General features: G+C 35.7%; 1 protein-coding gene and 1 non-coding gene across 5 annotated transcripts in view; both read right to left on the bottom strand.

Annotated features, from left to right (window-relative positions):
- Positions 1-2,309: 2,309 nt before the first annotated feature.
- On the bottom strand, positions 2,310-2,428 carry LOC115222426. Its single transcript, XR_003882714.1, has one exon. It is a non-coding gene; the product is annotated as a 5S ribosomal RNA (ribosomal RNA).
- A 2,578-nt stretch (positions 2,429-5,006) lies between these two features.
- LOC115222322 (popeye domain-containing protein 3-like) overlaps positions 5,007-27,521 on the bottom strand; it is a 61,680-nt gene continuing 39,165 nt past the window's right edge. For 2 of the 4 annotated variants that reach the window (XM_036511218.1, XM_036511219.1), the window contains 6 exons: positions 22,222-22,411; positions 17,141-17,263; positions 14,377-14,482; positions 12,055-12,207; positions 10,780-10,960; positions 5,007-5,277 (listed from right to left, as the gene is read on the bottom strand). In XM_036511218.1, the coding sequence (XP_036367111.1) occupies positions 5,147-5,277; positions 10,780-10,960; positions 12,055-12,207; positions 14,377-14,482; positions 17,141-17,263; positions 22,222-22,411 (884 nt within the window). In that variant the 3' untranslated portion in view covers positions 5,007-5,146. Of the gene's footprint in view, positions 5,278-8,412; positions 8,457-10,779; positions 10,961-12,054; positions 12,208-14,376; positions 14,483-17,140; positions 17,264-22,221; positions 22,412-27,521 lie in introns of all 4 variants that reach the window. The other 2 variants (XM_036511220.1, XM_029792506.2) reach the window with 2 other exon arrangements.

The following is a 27,521-nucleotide window of genomic DNA, read 5'->3' as shown; positions in this document are numbered from 1 at the left end:
CCTTCCCTCATGACTAAAAGATTAAAAAATTCAGTTTAGCAAGATTTAAATTTTCTTTGGACTGGAGAAAGTAAGAAACTGTTAAGAAACAAGACAGATGGTTTAAAAATGCAAGGAATGGGGTGGATAATATGGGAACCGGACAGTTGTGCATTCTACAGCTATTTGGGTAAAGATGTGAGTAAAACTGTGTAAATGTAAAGTTACAAAACAAAAATGCTTGAATTTTTTGACAGAGCAAAAATTATTAAAAGCTCAACCATTTGAGACAGATTTGCAATGCCAGCCATAATTTGTGGCTCAGTGTTATTGGATTGTAGTAAGAGAGATCTGTATTCTGTGACTGTAATATGAGAAATAAGTTTTTAAAGATGACACATATTACACCATAAGTCTGACACTCAACAACTGTACACTGCTTGAAGATTGAGAACCATTGAACACTAGGGAGGAATATAAGAAGCCAATTACTAATGTTGCCCAGAACCTGCCATGTGCACTTGATAGCAAAACAGTAGCAAATTGATTATATCCAAAGGGACAAAATTCTCACAAGAAGTTGGTTTAGACTTCAAATTGCTTAAGTTGGAGCCTAGAGCTGAAATGAAAATAGACATATTGATGGCATATAGATCTACCAAGATGAAACAACCATAGTGACAATCTTTTTCAAGGTCTATATTTTCATGAACTGGATGCCCCATATATAAATGCAAGACTATTTCTGGTCTGGATTCCCAAATCTGACCTGAATAAGAGAGTAGAAGCAAAAGCATTTGCAACACAAGAAACGGCATCATCACTAGAAATAGTAAAAAAAATTTTACAATATTAATGACCAAAGTTGCCTGCGTGACTACATTTTCTAGAGAAAATGCACAATGGTGTCATGATGTCCAATACTAAGTTTGATAAAATACAACTTGGAACACAATAACGTAGCAAAGCTGTTCTACAAATGCCTATTCCACAAATCTCAAATGTTTCAGGGAAAAAACTCTCTGGCAGACATATGACTCTCTGTTTGTCTTAGATAATAGCATTATGAAAGTACTTTGGAACTGTAATTTACAGATAGACCACCAGGTGGTGGATAATAGGCCTTACATTATCTCCCATGACAAAAATGGCAACAATATATTAACTCGGCAAAGCCAAATGATTTATAATGTTGTGAAGAAGTGAGGCCCAACGCTAAGACATTACACTGACCTAAACAGGGGATAAAATATAGTGCAAAACCAGGCTGTGGCAATGCCGTGATGCAGTACTAGGCATTAGCTATGCTCTGCTACAATACCGGGCTATGGCAATACCCTGATATAGTACCAGACAGTGGCTATGCCCTGATGCAGTACCAGGCAGTAACTCTCACTGCTTCTGATCTTAACTGATTGGAAGTGTTATCATGTACATTGTTTTGTCTTGGTATAAAAGATGTGCTACAGCAAATATTCTGCTAAACACCACAGATTTACATGTCAGTTGTTTGACTTTAACTAGTTGAGCCTGTCACTTAGTGGCTGACGATATGTGCATCTTTGATCAGGAGCAGAAGTAGTGGGGAGCATCATAGCCAATGTGCTGAGAGGAATTCTTTGTGGTTTGAAAAATTCCCCCCTGGAACATGAGTGTTTCATTCATTATCCTTAAACAATCCTTATTCAGGGACCTTTTGAGTTGGATGACCTGGAAAAATTTCTAACTGGACCCCCACCTATAAGGTCATGCACTGTTTATCTTGATATGAGATTATCATGTCATGCACATATGGTTCTGATGCATGTGCCTAGTGTACCCTTATCAGAAGGGTAGTCATGGACATTTTGGGCTTCATGAATTTGTATTCCAGTGTCACTTTGATGGCATGCACTGCTATCTCATTCAATAATAATAATAATAATAATAATAATAATAATAATAATAAAATAATAATAATAATAATAATAATGATGATGATGATGATGATGATGATAATAATAGCAATGATAATAATAATAATAATCTTTTCTACTAGAGGCACAAGGCCTGAAATTTGGTGGGGAGGGGTTAGCCAGTTACATCAACCCCAAAAGGACAAAAGGTAAAGTTGACCTCAGCAGCATTTGAATTCAGAACATAATGCTGGACAAAATGCCACAAAGCAATTTGTGCAGAATGTTCACAATTGATATCAAACACAAACACACTGATAAACATTGCAATCCCTTCTGACAAGAATATTGCCCCGAAAGAGGTGGAAAAACCACCAAAATATGAGGCTTTTGAAATTGAAATATTAAAGGTGTTGGGCATGAGGATGTAAACAATACTTACAGCCGCTGGGTTTCCCAAGCGGTCACCCATCTAAGTACTAACTAGGCTCAACGTTGCTTAACTTCGGTGATCGGACAAGAACCGGTGCTTTCAACGTGATATGGCCGTAAGCTAGTCACTATTCTATATTTTAGGGCAGAGTGGTCATGGTCTTGATGCCCAACATGACAAAGAATAACTTGGGGGAGATTTAAATGAAAAGAAAATGTAAATAAGTGGATGAAAGCAAATGAAATTCAGTTAAATCTGTCATTTACTCAAAGCTAAAATATAAAAAAGGATATTGAAGACTTAACTTTGGAATAGAAATGCCTGGCAGTATTTCTTCCACTTCTTTGTGTTCTGAATTCAAATCCCACGGAGGTCAACTTAGCTTTTCATCAAACCAGGATTGACAAAATATATAAGCAATCAAATAATACGTAATGAACTAAACCCTCCACTTCAAAATTGCTGGCCCAGTGCCTAAATCCTCCTCCTCCTCCTCCTTCTTCTCATCATCATGATCGTTATTATTATTATTCTGCCAAGGTTGACTTTGCCTTTTTTCCTTTCAGGGTCAATAGATTAAGTATCAATGAAACACCGGGGTCGACGTAATCGACTTAACCCCTCCCCCCAAAATTCAGGCCTTGTGCTTATAGTAGAAAGGATTATTATTATTATTATTATTATTATTATTATTATTATTATTATTATTATTATTATTCACTTGTGAAGCAGCATAACTGTCATTATTATTGTCAATATTGTTGTTGCTGTAGTTGTTATTTGGTATTGGTTCAGCAAAAAACAAAAAAAAAAAGAAACATTGTCAACACAAGAACTGGACATAAAGCACAATAAACTGGACACTGTCCACTCTGTAGAAACACCTGAAAAATATCTTCCCTTTTAGTTTATGTTACCAACTCCTTGGTAGGATTTGAATTCAGAACATAAAAGACAGGTAGAAATATTGATTTCAAATTTTGGCACAAGGCCAGCAAGTTTAGGGGGAGTGGGTAAGTCGATTACATCGACCCCAGTGCATAACTGGTACTTATTTCATTGACCCTGAAAGGATGAAAGGCAAAGTCGACTTCAGTGGAATTTGGACTCAGAACATAAAGACAGATGAAATGCCACTAAGCATTTTGTCTGGCATACTGATGGTTCTACCATTTCGTTGCCTTAAGACTGGAAGAAATATTGCAGAGCATTTTATTTGTCCAGCACCAGAAATATTCCTCTTGGTGCATCATGCATTCATCCTTTTCAAGAAGCTAATTTAAGATTTCACCCAAGTGTTTTCTGCGATGGAAATATTATTTATTTTGTCTTATTCCATGTTTCAACAAAATGAATAGCAACAACAACAACAAAAACAAGGTGAATAAAGAAACAAAATAGTACAGTGCAAAAAAAAAAAAATGCTGAACCCTTTTCTCAACAGTAAAACATGAAATATATCTTTTGATTCTCTCAAGAATGAAAGTAGAAGAGTGAAAAAGTGAGTGGACATTTGTGAAAATCAACTTTGTTGTGATATTCCTCCCACAATCCTCCCACTTTAGTTAGACTGGGAACAAATTACATTAAGTTGTACAGCTAAAGATGTCAAGTTTAAAATTCAGGACTCAGAAAAATATATTGTTTCTTGAAACAAAATCTTAGATTCTTTTCAGTCATTTTGCTTTATTATGTCAAATGTTTTTTTCTCAAAAACATCTTTTTTTTAGCAATAAAACTTGAATATTTTCACATAAATTTTGAAGGGCAAATAGAAATATATTTGTTTTGGACACAGTTTTCTGAACCTTCCATTTCTTGGTCTTATCTTAAAAATCAAAATTATTAAACCTTCAGCCATTGTACACCTCTTCCTTAAACATTTCCATCATATCATCTCACTATATTAAACCATGAAATGCAATCCCATATTGACCATAATATCTTGTTATTTCACTGTATTGTATCATGAAAATTATTGCCTCTTTATATTTCTCAGTTAGATATTAACGACATTGTTTCTCTGTTCTCAAATTAAATGGTATCAACTGTCAACATTTTAATATTTCATTAAAGGCCATTATCACTTTGCTATATTTTATCAGAAGACAGTGATGTTAATAAATTTTACCAATGAACATAATCACCACTCTACAAACTTGAGCATTGATCATTATAATATATTTCTTCATTTTGAAACATCATTCCTCCATATATTTTATCATAAGACATTATCATCTTTATCTATTAAACCATATGATTAAACCATATTATTTTTGTATCATTTTAACAAAGCATTATCAATGCCATCATTTTTTACATTTTATCAACAAACACCACAAAACATTATTATCTATTAATCTATCACCTCAACAATATCTAAGTAGAAAATAAATAATTAACACCTTTTTTGTAAACATTGTGTACCTGTGTGTGTGTGTGTGTGTGTGTGTGTGTGTTTGCATGTGAAAGTTTGTGAGTCTGTAACCTTGATGCTTATGTATGTATGTCTGTATGTATGTATGAATGTATGTATGTCTGAATGCCTGTATGTATGCATGTATGTACACTTACAACATACACATGCACTCATACACTCAGACATATGTACATTTAAATACTTATGGTTTTCTAAACATAGGCAAGTACACACAGGTATACATGCATACATGCATAAGTAAGCATACACATGTACATATGTATATACAAACGAGCATTATACAGACACATATACATACTTACATACATACATACATACATACACATATGCATACATATATACATAGATACATACAGATACACGTTTTTGAATACATCTGCAGTTTGAGTGAAAGCAAATTTACAACTCAAAACGGACATCACTCGTTCTAGAGGACTTCATGGAACAATGTCCCAAGTTCATATTCTTGCGACAGTTATTAACATGGCCATTTAGCAGCTCCACCTTTTCACCGTTTTCTTGGAACACGTCTGCAACAAGAGATGGAATAATTCATGGCAACACTAATAAAAGAAAACACAGACAAGAATTGTAATAAAACTGATTTTTTCAAATAATGTGGATACACATACACAAATACATATAAAAGGCAATCTATATATCCAACTTAATGTGGATGTATTGTTAGAGGGCAAAGCACTGCATTATTTACCCAGATAAAACCCCGTCATATGGATAAAAGCACACGTATTTACGTTTCTGGCAGACGAGGACCATGTGCTAAGAATGTTGGCACTGCCAGCTCATGGGATTTCAATGTTGCCTGCCTCTTTAGCAGCAGATATTCCAATGGCTGCATACAAGCCAAGTCTCACTGCCTGTAATATAGATAAAGAGATCTCATTTATTGCTGGCAATGAGATTTGGTTAGTATGTAGTTACTGGATGTCTGCTACTGAAAAGATGGGTCGTGTCAAAGTCATGTGACCTGGCAGTTCTGGCACATGTAGTACATGATTCTCATTGACCAGCAATATAGTTATATGCACCATGCACCCGTATGAGAGGTTATTTCAAGGTAAATAATGCGGTATTTGGTCCTCTAACAATACATCCACATTAAGTTGGATATAAAGATTGCCTTTTGGCATTCATGCTGCTTCTGCTACAAATAATTATTTTACACACACACATACATACATACATATATATATATATATGTATATTGTACATTATATATAAAGTAAACTAATTCTATTTTCATATTCATAATTAAATTATTAACTTCCTTTGTTTCGCTTCTTTTCAGTCTTTATCTCTCGATTTATTTAATTTTTCAGTCTTTATTTTTAAATAAATAAATAGAAAAATCATTTTAAACCACAGAATAATACCATTGCAATTTCACAATTTTTATTTCAATGTAATTCATTTATTTCTTAATAATTTCTTAATTGATATTTTCAAAAATATAGAAATGCAGTTGTTTCTAATATAAATATTATGTCGATACAATGTTGCTATTGTGTGTGTGTGTGTATGTATGCGTTCATGTACACACACACACACACACACACCACACACACACACACACACACACACACACACACACACGCACACACACACAGGCATTCCCCATGTGACATGAAAGGTCTTGCATTACAAAAATTCCATGTTAATGACAAGGTTTTTATGAGTTCAAAGCTTCTGTAACACTGGGAGTGTCTGTACATGTCATCATCATTTAATGTCTGCTTTCCATGCTGGCATGGGTCGGATGGTCTGACAGAAGCTGATGTGTAGTAAAGTCACATCAAGTCCCAATGTCAGCTTTGGCATAGTTTTTAAAGGCTTGATGCCCTTCCTAACACCAACTGTATTACAGAATGTGCCAGGTGCTTTTCCATGCCACTGAATTATATAATCAAGAGGAGGAAGAGGCAGCAGGGTGGAGGGGAGGAAGAAAAATGTAGAGTTTCTATGATATTTTTTTGTTCTCTGGTTGTTTCAGGCTCTGAGAGAAATAAGAATATGGGGTGTGGTGATAAGTGGGAATAAGTCTGTGTTGGGTAGGTATTTAAGGTCTGGGGTGGATGAATGCATGAGACATTCAGTGATGCTGATGTGAGTAACAGAGTATGTTAAGATTCACATGGGTATATGTATAACTTGCTCTACCCTGGGTCAAATGTTTAACTCTGCTTTGTGATGCTGAGACACAGGATCACATAGGCATGTATAACCTGCTACACCTTGGGCGAGATGTTTACCTCTACCTTTTGGTGTTGAGACACAGGAATGGGAGACAAAGAAAAAACAAACAAACAAGCAACAAGAAAATCAAGAAAATGGGAAGAAGTTGATAAACACAACTATTATAGCTGATAATAATCGTTGGGACCATGCTAACATATAAGCAAGAACAGCAATAATAGTAGTAGAAGTATTAGTAGTAGAATGATTAGTATTAGCAGTAGTATTCGCAGAAGCAATAACATTAGTAATAGTAGCAGCAGCAGCAGCAGCAGCAGCAGCAAGGCATACTAGTGTTGAATAATTGTTAGAAACTAGTTCAATCTTAACATTTATGACAACATTCAAATGAGATTCTTGTTTCTAGACACTTTCCACTGTCATACCATTGATTATAATATTAATAATATATGGTTGGTTATAACAATGACATACCACTGGTTATAAAAATGATGTACCACTGGTTATAGCATTTCGTTGGGGGAAATGTTATTTGTAAACCAGTAGAATAACACTACTGAGTAAAATGACAAGTTACCATTAGCTATAACAATGGTATATCAGTAAGTAATGCATTTGCATACTATCGGATATACTATAGAATATACCAAACTATACCTTAGTCAATGCATGATAGAACCAGATCATACCTTGGGTATAGAAATTGTATATTATATATCCATATCTTATTTTGGTTATATGAGCATTATACCATTGATTATATCAGTAGTGTAATACTCTAGAAATGTTGGAACATGAAATGGTATAGCATTAGAATAAAGAAAACATACAAATGGCGTACGATTAGCCTACTGTACATCTGATAGCATACCAGTAACATACTAATAATAACTGCATATCACAGAGAGAGAAAGAAAATACCATGCATATCATTCAAGTATCAGGTTTATGGAATGGTATAGTAGCAAACAACATGCTGACTACAGGAAAGAATTTTTAATGGCAAGTCAATGGTATACCATTGATACATTACTGACCAGTTACAGACATACCACTGACATCACTCACATTCATTGACTTATTATTGACATATCATTGACATACCATTGTGATACCATTGAAATAGCATTGACATGCCATTGACAGATAAGAGAGGAATTCTGTATAAAGATATTTCATGTATGGCAACTAGAATTGAAAGAGTTGAAGGTCTGAGGAAGTGAAGAGTCAATCAAGATGAAGGATGCAGAATATGTAAATATATATATATATATATATATATATTAGTTATATAGATAGATAAATAGATAGGTAAATAGACAGACAGACAGTAGATAGATAGATAGATAGATAGATAGATAGATAGATAGATAGATAGATAGATAGATAGATAGATAGATAGATAGATGGATAGAGTGTTAGCAATAAACTATAGCTGGATTGTTGTTCACCTTCCTGTCTGCCATTTTGGTGGTAGCTGCCCTGCTTCTTCTCACTGTTGATAGTTCCGAAAAGAGTGGATGGATAAATATGAGTGTATATATGTACACAATATTTGTGTATGTGAGGTGTATGTGTTTATTTTAACAGAAACAAAAGTAAAAGTCCTCAATACATGTGGTAGAGTATGTTTATTTATATCTTCAAAGCTGGTGATATGCTCCACCTCTGTTCAGAATTTCTTGCTACATACAGTCATTAAGGTCCCACTAAGAAACTCTGAGTAGTGACAGAATGAGTTCTCAGTTTCAAACAGTTATGCATACATAAATCATAACAATTTTAACCTCATTATATTATGTACCCATACCATAACTACCACAGCACTCCACACTCCTTCATTGTACCACTCCATTACACCATTGCACTACACCACACCACTCCACACCACACTACTCCACACAACACAACTCATGACCCAAGAATCAACAACAGATGGATGTTTGACTATCAGAAACAGCAGCCAAACTACCCCATTCCCACAGCCAATGACCACAGTCATCCCCACACTACACACTGCCACTATACTATTATTACGCACCACTATCAATTAGTGGGTTGTATTACTACAACCCACCAGTACACGATCCAATACTATCAAACATGTAGTGTCTAATTGACATAATGTCCTTCGATATCAATTAGCAGGCAGTTAAATTACTCTAATTGATGTTTTAAAAACTATCTGTATGTTCTTTTGCCTTTTCTGATATTGAAATTATAAGTGAAAGGAAAAAGTAACCATCAAGAAAGGAATCTATCTCACTGACTCAACTTGAACTTTAACAAACTCTCACCAAAATAAATTAGAGAATTAAATCTATTTTTCCATATTTCTTGTAGTTTCTCTACAACACCTTTGTCTGCTGTGTGAACACATAATCTAATGGATCTAGTTTACAAACTAAGGTTATATTGACACCATTCAGTATTTGCAATAATTTAATTACCACTAATTAGCTATATCAGGATTCTATGTTCCTAATTAGTAATGGCCATTTTCCCATGATAGCATCTTGGCACACAAAACACAAAATGCAAAGAATTTTGTCATCAATCAATAACTTTCATTTTCATTATAGCACAGTATTATTATGGAATATTTGGAAGTCTACAAGTATTATATCATTGTAAGAACATATCTGTTGCATTCAGAGAGGAATGGTAGCATTAACATCTTGAAACAGATCAGAATTACGGAGATTTTAGAGTTTACAGTTTTTCTGTAATATATCAATTGTCTAAAATATTTGTAATATATTAGTTTCAGTTGTGAGATTAATAAAACTGTGTTGTCTACAATGTTGCAGATTGACCACTGAGGTTCTTTGATAAAATGGTTCTGATGTTGCCATACGGCCAATTCGAGATGAGAAATGTTATCAGAAACGTATATTCTCATTGACAACAAATTAACATAATTATTTTTGGGGAAGGGTCAAATTGATTCCATCAACCCCAGTGTTCAACTGGTACTTATTTTATTGGACCTGAAGGGACCAAAAGTAAAGTCAACCCTGATGGCATTTGAACTCAGAATGCAAAGACAGAGCAAATGCTGCAAAACTTTTTGCCTGGCTTTGCTAACAATTCTGCCAGCTCACTGCCTGACACTAACGCAATTATCAACAGTATTAACAACATGCCAACAGCACAGAAACACCACATTGGGATGACATCGATGTGGTTATAATATGATAGTTATGTCATGTCAACACCATACTGACCATACAACACACTAATAACAATGAGATAATACTACACTAATAACATAACACAATACTAACAGCATTTTAATGACACAATAACACCATGCTGATTGAGAAAGCAATTAGTGTCACAACAACATAACAATACAACAAAACTGTAACAATATAAGTCCATAATTACACAACACTAACCAAACACTAACAAAATACTATCATTAACATAAAACTAACAACATACTATCACAAGGCTAATACTACAAACAAAATAGTAACACAGTACTAATGAATTTGTTAGGAAAAATTAGTGCATCATCACCGACTCCACCACCATCACCATTGTCATCACCACCATCTTCACCACCACCACCACCACCATCACCTGATGATGATGATGATGATGACTATAATATTTCTACAAATTCTGTCAGAATTTGGGATCTAATTACCAAATGCTTAATATTTGAGTACGTGTTTATGTATGTGTTTATGTATGTGCGTATATGTGCCTGCAAGTATGTTTTTGTCATGTTACCCTGTTGTAAAATATAAAATACACAAGAAATACTGAACTCGAGTAAAATGTCTGACTTTGCGCCTGAATCTCCTTACCAATGTCTTCTTCATCATCATTTTCGTTCTGTAGATTTGTAGTTCCAGGGATACCAGAAATGGATTCTTGAACTGGTTGGTTTATTCCAGCAATGGTCTTTCTAATATCTCGACCAGAATGGATTGACGATGAAATACTTGGCAGACGTATGTCCATTCTTGAACCTTGTGGGGTCAGCACCTAATTTGGGAAAAGACACATTTCAAAAGAAATCATTTGCTAAATGATGGAGATTCTCGTCATAATGGCAACTCTTCAATGGCTACAGCACCAGAATAAACAGAGTTCCCATCGAAGACTTTATCTTCATTCATGAGCCTACTATTTGTTAAGATATACCCATGGTAAGATAATAAGACATGCTAGAAATAGCTGCCAAATCTCCAGTAAATTACACCATATTGTCTTAAGAAATATAAGTACACTTTGGCCAATATAGTTATAAATATATTTACAAACAGACAGGATGATCACAAATTGAATGACATTTATTGAACAAGCACAACTGTTTGGTTAAGTAAGTCATTTCACAATAATGTGGTTCCAGATTTTATCCCACAATATAGCACTTTGGATGAGGATGGATATCTATATATATATATATATATATATATATATATATATAGTTGTTAAAATTTATCTGCAATAAATTGCTTATAACTTCTACAATACACAAAATATTTATAAAGTTTTCTCATGCAATTCCTAATAATATTCAATAATAAAAATATAAGGGGATTTTTTTACAATTTCAAATGGCTAGGGATGGGGTGTCCAGTGGAGTAAAATAGGAATCAAAGGGATTCACAGGAAAAAAATGATTGAGAATCACTGAATTAGAATCAGCACATGATTAGATGTCACTTGGCCAGCATCAAAAATGGCTGTTTCAGAAGAGTTCTTATTCAAGTTATTATGATAAAATTAATAATGAGATCAAATCCATAACTGGAGTTGATTGTGTCTCTGGAACAAAAAATTACTTCAGTTCACCTCAGAAGTTAGGAATAAATGCCAGATTTTTCTGGGAAACTAAATTATGACACACCAATATTCCTATTCAGGAGGGTTTTTTTCCTTATCCTTTTGATGGAAACTGTAGTGAAGACTAATTCAATGTATTTCTAAAATATATTAAAAGATTAACATTTTATGACAGTCTTTAATTCTAGCCAGTATCTCAATGGAAATTGATTAACAATGAAGTCAGGTATATATTTTTGGAGTGAAATAATTAATAATTATTTTAATGATAGCTATTCTGCTACACTCACCTTTTCATTTAGGGCATATAATTTATTTGTGATGTCACGGCCAAATATGAGACAAAGAACAGTAGCCAGGTATGGTTCCTTGATCATTAAATATTCTAAACTGTGTCGTGACCAGAAAATATAACGACATGTGGTATCAGCAACTATAGACACCTGAAACAGAGAGAAGACAAAGAGAAACTATGATATACTAACATATGTTGAAAGACAGACAGGCAGAGAGACACAGACACACACACACAGACAAAGACACACAGACACAGACACAGACACACACACACACATGTATACATATGAGAAATGAAAGCATGGAAGGGTATATGAAAAAGTACTCAATACATAAAACAGAACAAAGTAATTTATTAAAACAGAAAGATTAGAATCATTTCTTCTTTCGGTTCTTCAGATGGTTCTAGGAATTATAAGTGTGATTCTCATAAAAGCATGTGAAAACAGTCCATTGGTTTTAGTTGGATTAACAGAATAACGATGGAAGTGGTATTGAGGAGAGAGAAGGCGGCGAGGGGCTGGCAGAAACGTTAGCACACCAGGCGAAATGCGTAGCCGTATTTCGTCTGCCGCTACGTTCTGAGTTAAAATTCCTCTGAAGTCAACTTTGCCTTTCATCCTTTCGGGGGTCGATAAATCAAGTACCAGTTGTGCACTGGGATCGATGTAATCGACTTAATCTATTTGTCTGTCCTTGTTTGTCCCCTCTGTGTTTAGTCCCTTGTGGGTAGTAAAGAAATAGGTATTGAGGAGAGAGAGAGAGAAAGAGAGAGAGAGAGAGAGAGAGAGACATTACTCTATTGTACCTGCTGATGAATATACGGATGATTAATCTCAACTGCATGAAACAATTAGATTTAACACAGAGATTTAACAAAGTACATAATTTTAATAAAAGTGTTTACTGAATGCTTCAAATTCTTGCTTGAAAACCCAAACAGGTAAATATATAGCTGTATGCATACATCCTCCTTCTCTTCCTCCTCCTCATCATTGTTTCTTGTCCACTTTTCATATTCACATAGATTACATGGAGTATCACAATTGGAATCAGTACATGTCTGGAAGTAATGCTCACTTAGATGGCCTGGAAGACCACCTCTTGCTCATGGGTTTCAATTTTTGGCATGGTTTCTTCTATGACCGAATGCCCTGCTGAACATCAACTTCACAGTGTTCTAGGTACATTTTTCGTGATACCATGAGAAGTACTCATTACTTTGACAAGACTAAAGAGACTTCTTGACTCTATGTCTGAATTTACTTGCCAAAAATTTTGAGAATGAGAAGCATGAGTGATAGTGGCACGACTGGCAGAGGGATGAATGGTAATGGCAAGTGAGACGAGTAACGGAAGAACTCAGCATTCTGGGACATGTATTCACATTGAAGACAATATTAGCAAGAAAGATGGCAGATGATTATACAACCCAAGAGATTGAGTGATGGCAAAGGAAGAGTGAGGATGAGTGGATGAAGAGGAGCAAGAGAATGAAACAGAGTGATGACTGGCAGTACAGGTAGTGGGGAGGGTGGTGAATGCAGAGGGTAGTGGGCATAAAGGCCCAGGGTGAGATGGGTAAATTGTCGCCAATTTATATTTTTAATTTGGTGCATACACATTGTTTGTCTTTCATGTTGTTGACTATACAGTATAGTAGGGTCAGTTGGGCACCATCTGTGAGAAAAATAGTTGCATAACGCAATTCACTCTGCTATAAATTTGGAAATGACATGCTGTACTGCTTGGTAATCATGTCAGAAGCTCCAATATGAACAGATGCTGAACACACAGAACAACCATTCGCTTACCATATCCCCAAAACATGTACCAAGAGTGATAAAAATCAAACATTCAGTCAGCATCATGGTCTTTGGAGTGATCACTAGTGATGGTGATGTTATGCCTCCATTCATCTTCCCACATGGCATCAGACTCAACATGGAGGCCTACATTATTATGTGCCTGAAGGAGGTAGTGCTGCCCTGGGTCAATAAGGTGGCCATTGGAAGATCCTATGTCTGGCAACAACACTCTGCCCCATGCTGCACAAGCAGGAGAACCCAGTCATGGATGTCCAGACAATTTCCACAACTACATCACCCCTAACATCTGGCAACCTTTCTCCTCAAATTGCAACCCCTTTGCTTTGAAGTTCGTTGTAATGACAGTATTTTTTTTATTGTGTTTGAAGAGAGTAAAATTTTGTTTACCAAAATTTCAATAGACTTCTGTATTTTTCTTTGTATGTACAAATGTATCTTAAAACAATATGTATGCGTATGTATGTGAGTATTAAGAGAGAACTTTACCTGGTACTTCTCTTCACCAGATACACTTGACTCAAATTCCGGAGTGTCAATAAACTGCCCTTGACAGATATGATGGAGGAAGTTCCTGCTACTGTATACACTGAGCCTGAAATAAGACAATAACGATATGGGGAGACATTTGGAGACATGGGAAGAGACACAAAACCTGGCACAATGGTTTAATTCATGTTGTTGCTGTTGTATAATCATTGGTCAGCTCTGATGGAGTCAAATTATGGTTAAATGCATTCAAACTTTAACCATCTAATCTTTTGCCAAGTTTCATGTATTTATGTTTATATTGTCAAATACTATTTAAGGTACCTTTTTACAATGACAGAGGTAAACTGAAGGAAACTTGACTCCTGTTTCTAGCAGGTTAAGGGAATCTGTAAAGCTTCTTTATTTTGGGAATATATTAAAGCTCATAGTTCTCTACAGTCATTACATATAGATAAAAGTCGAGTGTCTACACACTGTGTTGTCTCCATAAACAGTCAATACCTTGATACTATCTACCCATTCAAACTGTTTATTTGTTTTCTTATCTGCCAAGTTGCTTGATTCCCTATCTTTCCATCGGTCTGTCTTTTTAATCTATCTGCATGTCTGTCGATTTGTCCATCCATCAACTCTGTCTTTCTGTCTGCCTGTCTTTCTATCAGTCTGCATGTATGTAGATCCATCTATTCACCCAACTACTGTATCTCTGTATATTTACACAGTTATTTCCATCTAAATAAATGACTGAACAAACGAACAATCTCTCTCTCTCTCTCTCTCTCTCTCTCTCTCTCTCTCTCTCTCTCTCTCTCTATCTCTCTCTCCCTCCAGTATTCTGTGGTTAACATCTCCACACTAATTGCCATCAGTATTCCATTGATACACTTCACAAGGTAACAATTGCAGACTTCAGTCTGTTTTGCCTCTTTCACACTTATTTCTGACAATCATTAAACTAGTGTCAGAAAAATATATATAAAGTTGAGATTATTAAACAGAAATTTATAAAAACAATTATAAAGCTATACAAAAATAAGAATAAAAAATAGCAAATAAATTTAATCCAGACAACTTTAGAATTGCCTAAAATTTTCGATTTTGTATAAATTTGTGCTTAAATTTTTAATTATCTTTTTAAATATTCAAGAAGTGGAAAAATACTGTGGAAACAAAGATTACTTCAATAAATTTTATCTTGTTTGACATTCAAGATACACATAGATATATATATACATTTCTGTATATATACACACACACGTGTGCGCATTCACACACGTATTCATAAAGACACATATATAATGTGTGTGTGTGTGTGTGTATAGGTTTGAGGATGCAAACATGAAAATTAGGACTCAACACATGAGTATATATATATTATTTTATTAATATATAGCAGAAGCAACAGAGTAACACAAAGGCCCAGAGTTTTGTGCATTATCACTTATATATATATATACATATATATTATTTAGCAGAAGTAACAGACTGACTCAAGGGCCAAGAGACGCTCATATTTTCAGTTCTATTTTTCCTTTTTGTATCACCATACCTATATATATATATATATATATATATACAGGGTGCGGCGAATAAATTGTCATCTAAATTATGCAAAAATGAAAACAACACTGACATCTCATTTTAACAGATATATTTACCAAAATGACATAAAAATATCTTGAAATTCTAAAGAGTAAATTTATTCAATAAAATCGCCATTGACCCCAACCATGGCCTCCAGATGGCTTCGGAATCTCCTGCAACACTTCTGGATGGTCTTCTTGTTTAAATTGGTGAATGCTTCCATAATCCTTGCCTTAAGTTCTGATTGACTTGCAGGGATCGTTATCAATCATGGCCTGGATCTCACCAACAAATTTAGGAGTTCTTTTCTTATCAGAACGACCAGAGTGAGCTTTCCATGCTGCCGTACCTTTGTAATCCCCATTAGACTCATCCAACTCTTTCTGAATCCTCTGCACTCTCCTCAGATTGACACCCAAACACTCTGAAATGTACATATTGGAGCTTCCGGCATGAATGCCAAGTAGTACAGCATGTTGTTTCCAAAATTTTTTGGCAAATAAACACACTCACTCTATATTTTTCTTCACTTGTTTATTACTCTCTCTCTCTCTCTCTCTCCCTCTCTCTCTCTATCTCTGTCCACAGAGTACTGGAAAGGTCTTCTTTTTTGCTTCAATCCAGAAATTGGAACCAATTCACAATTAACATGAGGTCTCTTTTTAATTTTCTCTCACTAACCCAGCTACATGTATATTTTAGCTGGAGTTTCTGAAGGTATTGGTACTTCAAGCATGCTGGAGAAAGATTGTTTTCACCTGATCTCCCTTTGTATAATTATATACATATGTAAATTATTATCAATTTAATGTATTAATTGCCTATAAATTTTTATAGCAGGCTGACTACTTGATAAAAATCACTAATGTGATTTTTATACTTATATTCCTTTGTGAATTTATATATATAGAGAGAGATATACATGTATATATATATATATATTTGAGAGAGAGAAAGAGAAAGAGAGAGAGGTAGATAAGAGTTTTTTGTGTTATTATTGTCAAATTTAATTTCATTTGAACTTCACTAAAACACAAGTCAAGATTAATACAATAACTGTTGTGAATATTAGTTGTTAATTTAATTGTGTTGCTGTATTTTCGAATATTGAGTCTAAGTCTAAGAGACCCAATGAGATAGACATCTCGAAAGGCTGAACAGATAGACAGTTACTTACATTCCAGATATTAGTAAACCCAACTTGTCTGTCTTTGTGATTGACTGTGTTGCATAACACTCGCCTTGGTACAGAGTCATTAGAGTGCAGTAATCTGCATGTGTCAGTTTCTTGAACAGTGATCTGCAACAGAAGAAAGACAGGAGAAAAGGATTCAACTATGTAAAAACAAAAACATTACACTGGCTTCTACACAATGACCTCTACACTAACCTTCTGACCTCTTTACACTGACATTTACAAAGACCCTATGATCTCTATAAACAGATTTTTGAACAAATAAATTTTTGAGATGAGTTGTTACCAGAATAATTGTTTTTTTTTTGGGGGGGGGGGGGGCTATTGATATCCTATTTAAAGTGTTTACATACATATACATATATACATGTGCACGTGTGGTGTGTTTGTATGTGTGTGCATATACACACATGCATGTGTGTGTGTGTGTGTGTGTGTGTTAGAAACTGGAAAAAGCAGTCACAATTCAAATTTTACATATACCCGGGATAACTTGATGGTAACTGGTAGACAAATCACGTATTTTACTATCACTTTAATGCCAACTCTTTATGCAAGTCATCCTTTATTAAATTATGGATGTACCACCATGGACATTCCTTCATTAACGCTCAAAGTGTCTGTGTGACTGTGTCATCATAGTATATTTGGTTAATCAGAGAGCTGACTGATCCCATTCTTTTATTGTTTTACTTGTTTCAATCATTTTATTGCGGCCATGCTGGAACACCACCTTAAAGGGTTTTTAGTCAAAGAAATTGACCCAAGGACTTATTCTTTGTAAGCCTAATACTTATTCTATCAGTCTCTTTTGCTGAACTACTATTTACAAGGATGTAAACACAAGATCATCGATTGTCAAGTGATGGTGGGTGACAAACACAGACACAAAGATATATATATACACACACAAATATATATATATACACAACAGAATTCTTTCCACTCTCAAGGCTTTGGTTGACTTGAGGCTATTGTAAAAGACACTTGCCCAAGGCACCCTATAGTAGGACTGAACCCAGAACCATGTGGCTGAGAAGCAAGCTTCTTGCCACAACAGCCACACCTGCACCTACGTGCAAAATTATTTGGTCCATCCAAGCCAAATCATTAGAGAATCTTCATGTCTAAACTCATATCCAGTTAAACCGAATAAAATTCGAAAAGTTTAGATCTCAGGTCAGTTCTGTTAAATTCTTGCCCTGCTATGAACGACATGGAACACATATTGCTTCTGCTTTCAATTGGATAAAAAAACAAAAAAGCGTTATGAATCTTTACAGCCTTCTTTGTTTGATTTCCGAAACTCTTATCTGAAGAACTCTCGTCACTTCAGGTAACATTCCAAGCAACACCTGCTTGCTTTCTACTGTTTTGGCTATCAGATCAATGCTCTGTTAACACCAATTCCTTTTACACTATTTCAATTAATTTCACTTTATCCCAGCACATTATTCTATTTTATTTGTTATATTCTCAGATTTTTAAATCCATTTCATTTCTAATCTATTTGAATCTATTTGATTTACTTTACCATTCTTTGAAAATTCTATATTTTTATAAAATTGTGATTTTATAAATTTATAACATTTTCACCACAAATTTATTTCATATATATTTTTCCATCAGATAAAGAAAAACGAATTTTCTATCATCTCCAAACCCTTTTAACATTTATCAACTCTAACCTTCGTTTTCTCCATTGCCCACCTAGTTCAAATCATTGCTCCATTGCTTTATTGTAAACCGTATCATTCTTGCCTGGTTTTTGATATTCATCTTTCTGTCAGTTTACATTTAAATGGGTTTTAGTTATTCATTGAGTGGAAATTCATGTAAAGAAATGTCTGTGTGTAGGTGTGCATCTGTGCGTTTTATATGGTTGCATGTGAAAAAAATAATGGGAAGTCATATGGACATGATAACGGTTTCATTTTTTGAGATTTTATTTTCATTTGTACAATTCTTACACATTGCAACAACAATGCAGAAGTATAGAATGCAGCTAAATGTTCATATGCAAAATACAAGAATATGATCATTCCACTTCTTTCTACCATTTGCATCCAGTCAGGGTTGAGCATTATATTCAAACATTTTTCACTAGGACCTGCTTGGTAAAAGATCTCTCTCTCTCCCTCCCTCTTTCTCTGTCTTTCTCTTTCTCTCGTATATATATATTAGAGAGAGAGAATTATCATCATCATCATTTGATGTCTGCTTTCCATGCTGGAGAGCTGCACCAGACACACACACACATACATATTTATAGCATTAAGAGTATTTTAACTCTTATTTCTAGCAATGTAGATGTCTTGGTACCTTAGTCTTTCATAATGGCTCCTTCAAGTCTCTTTCTTTTCCAAATCCTTAAAAGCAAGTGCACCATCATCCATGCAGACACATTTCTCTCCTGTGACATCACAATTTTCTCTCACACACTGTCTCGCAATCCGGAATACTTCAGTTCTTTGGTCCTCACATAACTGGTCATTGGCAAACTTCTTTCCTGCTTCACCCTTGCCTATGTATACCTGTCGCTCAGCCTCCCTTTTGGCTATCTGGTATGGTTCCCTGCTACCCCTACCTTTCCAGGCTTTCCAGGCCTGTTTCTTTGCTCTGATGGCTTTGTCTACTGTATTATTCCACCACCACGTAACTCTAGGTCTGGAAGGGACCAGTCATTAGTGACTTTCGACTCGAGACCAGGAAGATACCAAGAAGCAGACCAATCGAGAAGAGAAGGATTTGGAAGCTAAAGAACCTTTCACATGGTCAGAGATTTAGGGACATCCTCATCAAGAAATTTGATGAGAGAGAGGAGGAACTACAGGCCTTGGACATAGAAGGTAGCTGGAAATTCTTATGGAACAGCTTACTGAGTGTCACAGACTAAGTCTGCAGATGGCTGGTCTGGGTAGTTGTTGGCCTGTTTCTAGACAGAACAAAAATGAAAAGAGAGATAGTCAGTTAAGTAGGTGGGCAGATAACCTGATTGCATTTGTCCAAGTAGAGGGAGAGAGAAAGAGAAGGTGCAGGTAATATAGGGAACAGCACCATTGAGAAGGGGGGATTGAGAGAAGAGACATCTGGTGACAAAATTTCTAGACAGAATGAATTGAAAGATAGCCAGTTAAGTAGGTGGGTGGGTGGACAGCTGGTCTAGTTGCATTTGTCTCAGGAGAGAGAGAAAGTGTGCAGGTAATATATAGAGAACAGCCCCAGTGAGGAGGAGGGGTTGAGAGAATAGAGATCAGGTAATGGTGGTGGGAGGAGCGAAAGACATCCGGTGTAGAGGGTGGGAAGATATAAATAAATTCTTTTAGTCATTTCAGTGCCATGTGTCATGTGGCTCCGATCATGCTGGAGTACCTCTGTGCTTTTGCACTTTTACATATGATTTGTCTTTGACTGATTTTTTCAGAGTGTAGGGTTTCACATCACCACTTGGGTATATGCATTTGGTGGTTGGCCCATTTGGGGTATGAGGAAGTTCGACACCACTGCCTTTGTTTGTACCTCATGCTGGGCCAGTCATTGGTTCATCTGGTATTCTGGAGAGGATGATGATATTCTTGTTGAAGATATCTACGTCCACTTTGTGTAGGTTTCTTAATTTCTGTGGTAGGGCATGGAAGAGCTGTTAGGCCTTTGAACCAAAAGCTATTGCAGTACCTGGTCTTCAGTTTTGATGGTGTGGACAGAACCTTTGATACATTATAAGGGTGTCCAGTTTGGGCATTTGTATAACACTCAATGCTGAAATTCAGTCCAAACCCTTCCAGAATTTTCCATATGTAGATTATTACATATCTGTCATGTCTCCTGGATATGTACATTGCCTCAAGGGGATTTCAATTTGGAACATTTCTATAAAAATGAAGGGACTGTAGCATTCTGATCTAGGGAGTCTTATTATAGTTCTATGTTTTGCTGACCCAGGCCAGAAATGCAAGCCATTAAATAACTAATCTTCAGAAATGAACTGCATCTCTCTTTGATTATTGTGTGTAATAACATTGATCATGTCTACCAAAACCTCTCAATGCTTTTTGTCAACTGCAATAGAAAGAAATCTAACTGAAATGAAAGTGAGGCTGGGTTAGCCAGAAATTAACACAAACAGATCCTGAAGCCCAGTGTTCAACTAAAGGGAAATTATATTTTAGATTTACAGAAATTTTACTCTCTTCCTATGATTGAATTTTGCTCTATTGTTCAAAAGTTCTGTCTAAGCTACTATGATATAAACTATTGCTTTGTTTCCTTTATACAACATCTTTTTAATTCCTATTTTATTGAAGAGAAGAGAAAGCCAGAAAAAAGTTTCTCTCCATGCTAGCTAAAGATTTGTTTAGTTCATCCAATAACAGGACAATATATACAATACTATCCAATCAAAACCAGAAATTTTCTTATGCTAGCAGCATAACACAGTCTAGCTGAAATTTTTTCAGAATTATTGAACATTTATCAATCATGTAGAATAGAGATATTCCCTTGAGATTTCTTAAAAACGCCAATTGATCTAATTTTATCTCAATAACTGTTCCCAACAAAGATTTATACTGAATAAATGCATTAAGAAATATTGCCGTCTATTTCGAAAATGTAAGGAATATTGCTTCCAAGAGCTGACAAAAGTTTTTCATCTGCTCCTCACATTTGGATAATATTGAGAAATAGGATAGGTTTCTTTGAATTCATGGTATTTCCAATCGTTATGTTCTTTGTTTTCGAGTGGCAACATTTGTGTCCCTTAAGACTTTGTCAACTGACTGAAAGGATAATAAAATAATGCTGATGCTCATGAATTGATATCTGATGAGTTAGCATGAATTAGAAACATGCAAAAGTGGTAGTGCTGATGGTGGTGGTGGTGGTCATGGCAGTGACAGTGGTGGAGGCAGTAGCAGTGGTGGTGGTGGTAAGTAGGAGTGACATTCTATTTCACCTTCAGTGTTATAAAAACCTTTCCTAATTGGCTTTCTGCTCAGTTCAACACAAGTTGAATGATTAATATGTATGCTGGGCAAGATAAATGTTAACATTGATATATTTACCTTGGAACTCTCAGTGGTTGGAAAACGCTGATGTAGACTTCTTCAAGTTCATCACAAAACTTCACCGGACGGATTCGGTAGGTTATTAAAAGAAGCTGGACTCCATTTATTATCATAAAAGCAAAATTCCAAGAAAAGAAGTCCGGTGCACAAAGAATTACCCAAGACCAGGCAGATAACAGAAGAAAACCTGCAACAAGGGAAAAGGGAAAAACATTCAATTCTTGAAGGTTCTTTCTTGGCAAGGGTTTGTTTAAGAAGTGGTAAAAGCTTAATAAAGGTATTTTTGTTTTGAGGTTTTGCATGTAAAGTGGCATGAAACGTTTGTGTGTGAGGATGAGGGTTTGAAGATGTTGTTTAGCCTCAGGTCAGTCTTGACCAAACAAATGTACTATCAAAAACGTTCCAACCATGCCTATCCAAAAGGTTTTGGTTGACAATATTGGCATTGGTTGAATGACAAGGATAGGCAAATTAAGAGAATTGGACATTTAAGGGAAATAAAAACAATTAGACTTTTACATCATTACCTGACATTTTGGTATCTTTAGTGTGTGTGTGGAGGGGGGGTGTATAGCAAAAATCTCTTAATTTGTATTTCACTATATTTTACTGGGACTGAACTCAAATTCTCACTTTGATTGTCAACGAATACAGTTTTTCTGTTATGGTAACAGATCAGATAACAAAGTGAGAAAGATGAATAACAAACTTCATTTCAGTCAAACCTTGCAACTGCTTTGGCATTCTCAGTTGCTAGGATACAACAGGGTAAACAAATCTAAAGACATGTATGAAATAATTAGTTGGAATGCAAGATTAGCAGGGAGCCAAGACAATGGACACTGGTCAAAGACAGTAAGTAGCAGGAGAAGCACTGAAGAGTGAGACAATGTCACCAACCTCTACACTTCCTCCCCATACAGGCGGTTTCACTCACAGTCAACAATCTTACAATATACAAGGCAACCAAAACAAACAAAAAAGGAAAAAGAAGTAAAAACAGACTTCACACCATAGAATAGATTAAATTTGCAAATGTTTCTATTTGATTGCATTTTGACAATATAGAAGCTAGAGTTGAGGAATTATTAACAATGGGCAAGCATCCATGCTTCCTTTTTACCATGCTTCTATTTGGCACATATATTAGTTCAGTTCTACTAGTTCTCATGATATGTTGTGTTCTGTAGGGTTTCTATAAAGAATTTTTGGTGAGAGCAATATATTCGTCTCTTTATTTTTTCTCCTGAACTAAATTTTTCTTAATGTTGAAACTCATTGAACTTTGCATCTTTTCAATCTCAGTCAAAGATTTTTAATTAATTTTTTTAAGCTAAACAGTTTGAAACTTTGGATACTGGTTTGAGCTTTTCTGAGCGACATTGCTGTTGACCACATAGATACAGTAACCACAACAATACCTCCTCATGTACATATGAAATAGCAAGAAAATTTAGTTAAAGAGAGAGATAGAGGGAAAAGAAATAATGTGTGTGAGTCAGTGCTTGTAATGAGTTGGTAAATGAGTATTTGCCAATCATTTATTTGAAAAACTTCATGTGTGTGTGTGTGTGTGTGTGTGTGTAGCAGTAGCAGAACTATCCCTCCATGAAGGAACATTTTCCCAATATCAATCTGGAGTTTAATATAGAAACAGCAGCTGATAAGAGACAAAGTATTCTCTCATCTCGAAGATAAACCAAATTGTTTAAGATAATGTCTGAGCAATAAGAGTCGTCCATGAGAGAAACTCAGAGATTGTATGCAATAACCTGAGGGTTTAGTTTTGGGTTATTTATTTGTACAGAGGATGTGGTGTAAACTATTTCTTGGTGTCACAGGAAGAATGAAGTTGCCATGATTCCACTATGTAGGAGAGAAAATGTTAATACATCTCACTCTACAGAAACTATGCTAAAAGTGGTGATGCGGATGAGACTGGTGACATGATGAAAGAGGATGGGTTGTGACTAAATATTGTAATAAAGGACAGAGTTGAGAGTAAATCTATAACAATGAAGGAGAATGTGAGTTGTGAATAATTGAATGGGAGGAAATAGATTGTTATTTATATTTCCACTTTGAGATCTTGGAAATGATGTTGAAATAAATTTGTTTTCATATATATATCATCACCATCATCATCATCATCATCATCATCATCATCATCATCATATCATCATCATCATCACCACCACCACCACCACCACCACCACCACCACCACCACCACCACCACCATCTTCATCATCATCATCATCATCATCGTCGTCGTTGTCGTCGTCACCACCACCACCACCACCATCATCATCGTCGTTTAACGCCCACTTTCCATGCTAGCATGGGTTGGACAGTTTGGACAGATGGTCGCACCAGGCTCCAATCTTGATCTGGTATAGTTTCTACAGTTGGATACCCTTCCTAATGCCAACCACTCCAAGAGCGTAGTGGGTGCTTTTACATACCACCGGCATGAGGGCCAGTCAGGTGGTACTGGCAACAGTCATGCTCAAGTGGTGTTTTTTACGTGTTACCTGCATGTTGCTCGAATGTTTTTCACTTGCCACTGGCACAAGTGCCAATGAGGCAATGCTAGTAACAATCACATTTGAATGGTGCTTTTTATGTGCCATGGAAGCCAGTCAGCTGTTCTAGCAGCGATGAAAATAAATTTATATATATATATATATATTCTTTTATTCTTTTATTCGTTTATGTGTTTCAGCCAGGTGGCTGTGGTCATGCTGGAGTACCACCATAATATAAAATTTTTTTTTAAATGTAGACTACTTGTAGAATTCTGGCCAGTTTGCTGATTTCAGTACCAAAGAGTTCAGGGACAGAATGGGATAATGTGAGATAAGTTGCTTCAATTAAACATTGAACAGGTGATTGATTGAATGCAGGGGTAGAGTTGAAGAAGTGGCAACGACGGAGATTATTTATGTGTAACAGTTTGTGTGACATACATCTTCTATGCAGGAAGAACAGCTTGTCAGAATTCCTAAACAAATAACAAGTGGAAGTTAAGAAGATGTGTGTGTGTGTGTGTGTGTGTGTGTGAATTGATGTTTGACCATCTTTGCTAATGAGAAATCAATGTCATTAAGCAAATTTGATTGTTTTTAGATGTCTAAGTTTAATCACTAACACTGGATTCTAAAGTTTCTGACTAAAAGTGGCTTTTGTAGGAATTGCAAATACAATTTACAAGCAAATGGTCCAATGGGGACACTTAGAGAGGGATGATTTATGCAAAACAGTGTTCTAGGTGTAAGAACATATATGTGTATATATAATTGGTGTAAGCATAGCTGTGTGGTTAAGTTCACTTCTCATCAACATAGTTTCAGGTCAAGTCCTACTTCATGACACCTTGAGAAAACATTGGTTTGGTGGGCAGAAATTGAAAGAAGCCCTTGTATTTACACACACACACACACACACACACACACACACAAACATACACACACACACACATGCATTGCATGCATGTGTGCGTACAAGTGTGTGTTTCTTTGTTTTAACTTTGCACGATGATTGTAAATGAGTATTACCATCATACAAGAGGTGTAATTTGTCGCTAATTGTCAGTGAAAGCATGTCCATCCATGAGGAAATATTAGTTTGTTGAGGAAAAGTGAAGGGTTGACAAGAGAAAAAGGCATCTCTCTATAGAAAATCTGTTTCAACAAATGCCTTACAGCTGCTGAAAGCAAGTTGAAATGGACATTGAAATCATAATGATGATGATGATGGCGATAGTTTTGCACAATTGCAATCCTGGTACTCATCAGAAGTGCTGGTAGGAAGCGTACAGCAACAGCTCTCTGCTACTAGAGCTCAAGAAATGCTACGTTTGGTTTTTTGGTGCCATGGAAAACTGAACCAAAAAATCATGATGGGAGAAGTTCAGATGAGAAATGTATCTGGAATTACACCCCTTGAACAAGGACTAGTGTGTCTTCATAAAGTAAGGAGTAACTGTTTGCAGAGTTGGGGTTGGAGTGGGTAGAGAGTCTTAAAATCATGTGTGGACATGAACACATGTACATTATAAGTTCTAGAATCATTAAAGGCAATGAAAGTCAGGAATTTGGCTGCAGAAATGAAATGACAAGCATTGTAATGAAAGTGCTGGCAGCCAATTAAATGGAAAAAAGATGCATCAGATCCAGAGTTCAACAAAAAGATTGTTTCTCACTGTAAACACTCATCCTGAATCGACACTCAACAAGCTTTGAAACGTGAAACCGGTCAGAAACTTGTATTTGAACTAAAGAATATTTGTGAGAAACTTGAGGAAGCATTTCAAGGATCTCTGTTGCAGATTTGCTTAATTTCATTCAAAGTTTGATGCCGGCATGTTACTTGAATTTGGCAGCCTTTGTAAAAATCACAGCAATTCAAACATAATGTCGAAAAATCTCTTGTAATAATTGAACACAGGTAAATGGCACGAAGCTTATATGTAGGTTGGCTCAGTAGGCTGACCATCAGTGATTGTGGTGTGGGGTGGATGATGATGATGACGATGATGATGATGATGATGACGATGACGATGATGATGATGACAATGATGATGATGATGATGATGACGATGACGATGATGATGATGATGATGATGATGATGATTATGATGATGATGACAATGATGATGATGACAATGATGAGTGGGCAGAAGGTAAGGATGATAATTTACACAAAACACGATCCATATTAAACTGATGTCATTGGACCATGTTGCTACTGATGGCATTGGTAACATTGATGACAGAGATGCAGTCAGAAAGGAATCCCTCTCTGGATTATCCAGGATTATGCAAACTATTTAAAAATTCAATTAACAAACTAGGATTAACAACTTCCATCAATAAATTTTCTGCCTCTGAGCTTTCTTTTCTGTAACGCTGTCTCTGGCTAACATTTCTCTTGTTACTATAGCAACATTTAATAAATTATAAGTAGCTATTAAGGTGGTGAGTTATCAGAGTCACGAGGGTGTTGGATAGAATATCTTGTGTTATTTATTCTGTTTCTCTGTACTCTGAGTTCTAATCCCACCAAAGTCAACTTAACCGTTCAAGTTATGGGGTTTAGTAAAAAAACCCCAGAAATTGACTAACTTAGGGCAGAGCATTGGTAGACCTGGCAGCATATTAAACAGAAAGCTTTACAGAATCTCTTCTGGTTTACCACATTCCGGTAGCAAACCTGCTAAGTAGCAAAACCTTAAGTAGCATTTTCCCCTGGAAGACGGTGAGTGATTCGGAAGGCCTGGCATGAGCCACCACTCGCA

This window comes from Octopus sinensis, linkage group LG19 (genome assembly GCF_006345805.1).
Source record: "Octopus sinensis linkage group LG19, ASM634580v1, whole genome shotgun sequence".
NCBI lineage: Eukaryota > Metazoa > Mollusca > Cephalopoda > Octopoda > Octopodidae > Octopus > Octopus sinensis.
The sequence above is the reverse complement of the archived record's forward strand: the minus strand, read 5'-3'. Positions and strand labels throughout refer to the sequence as shown.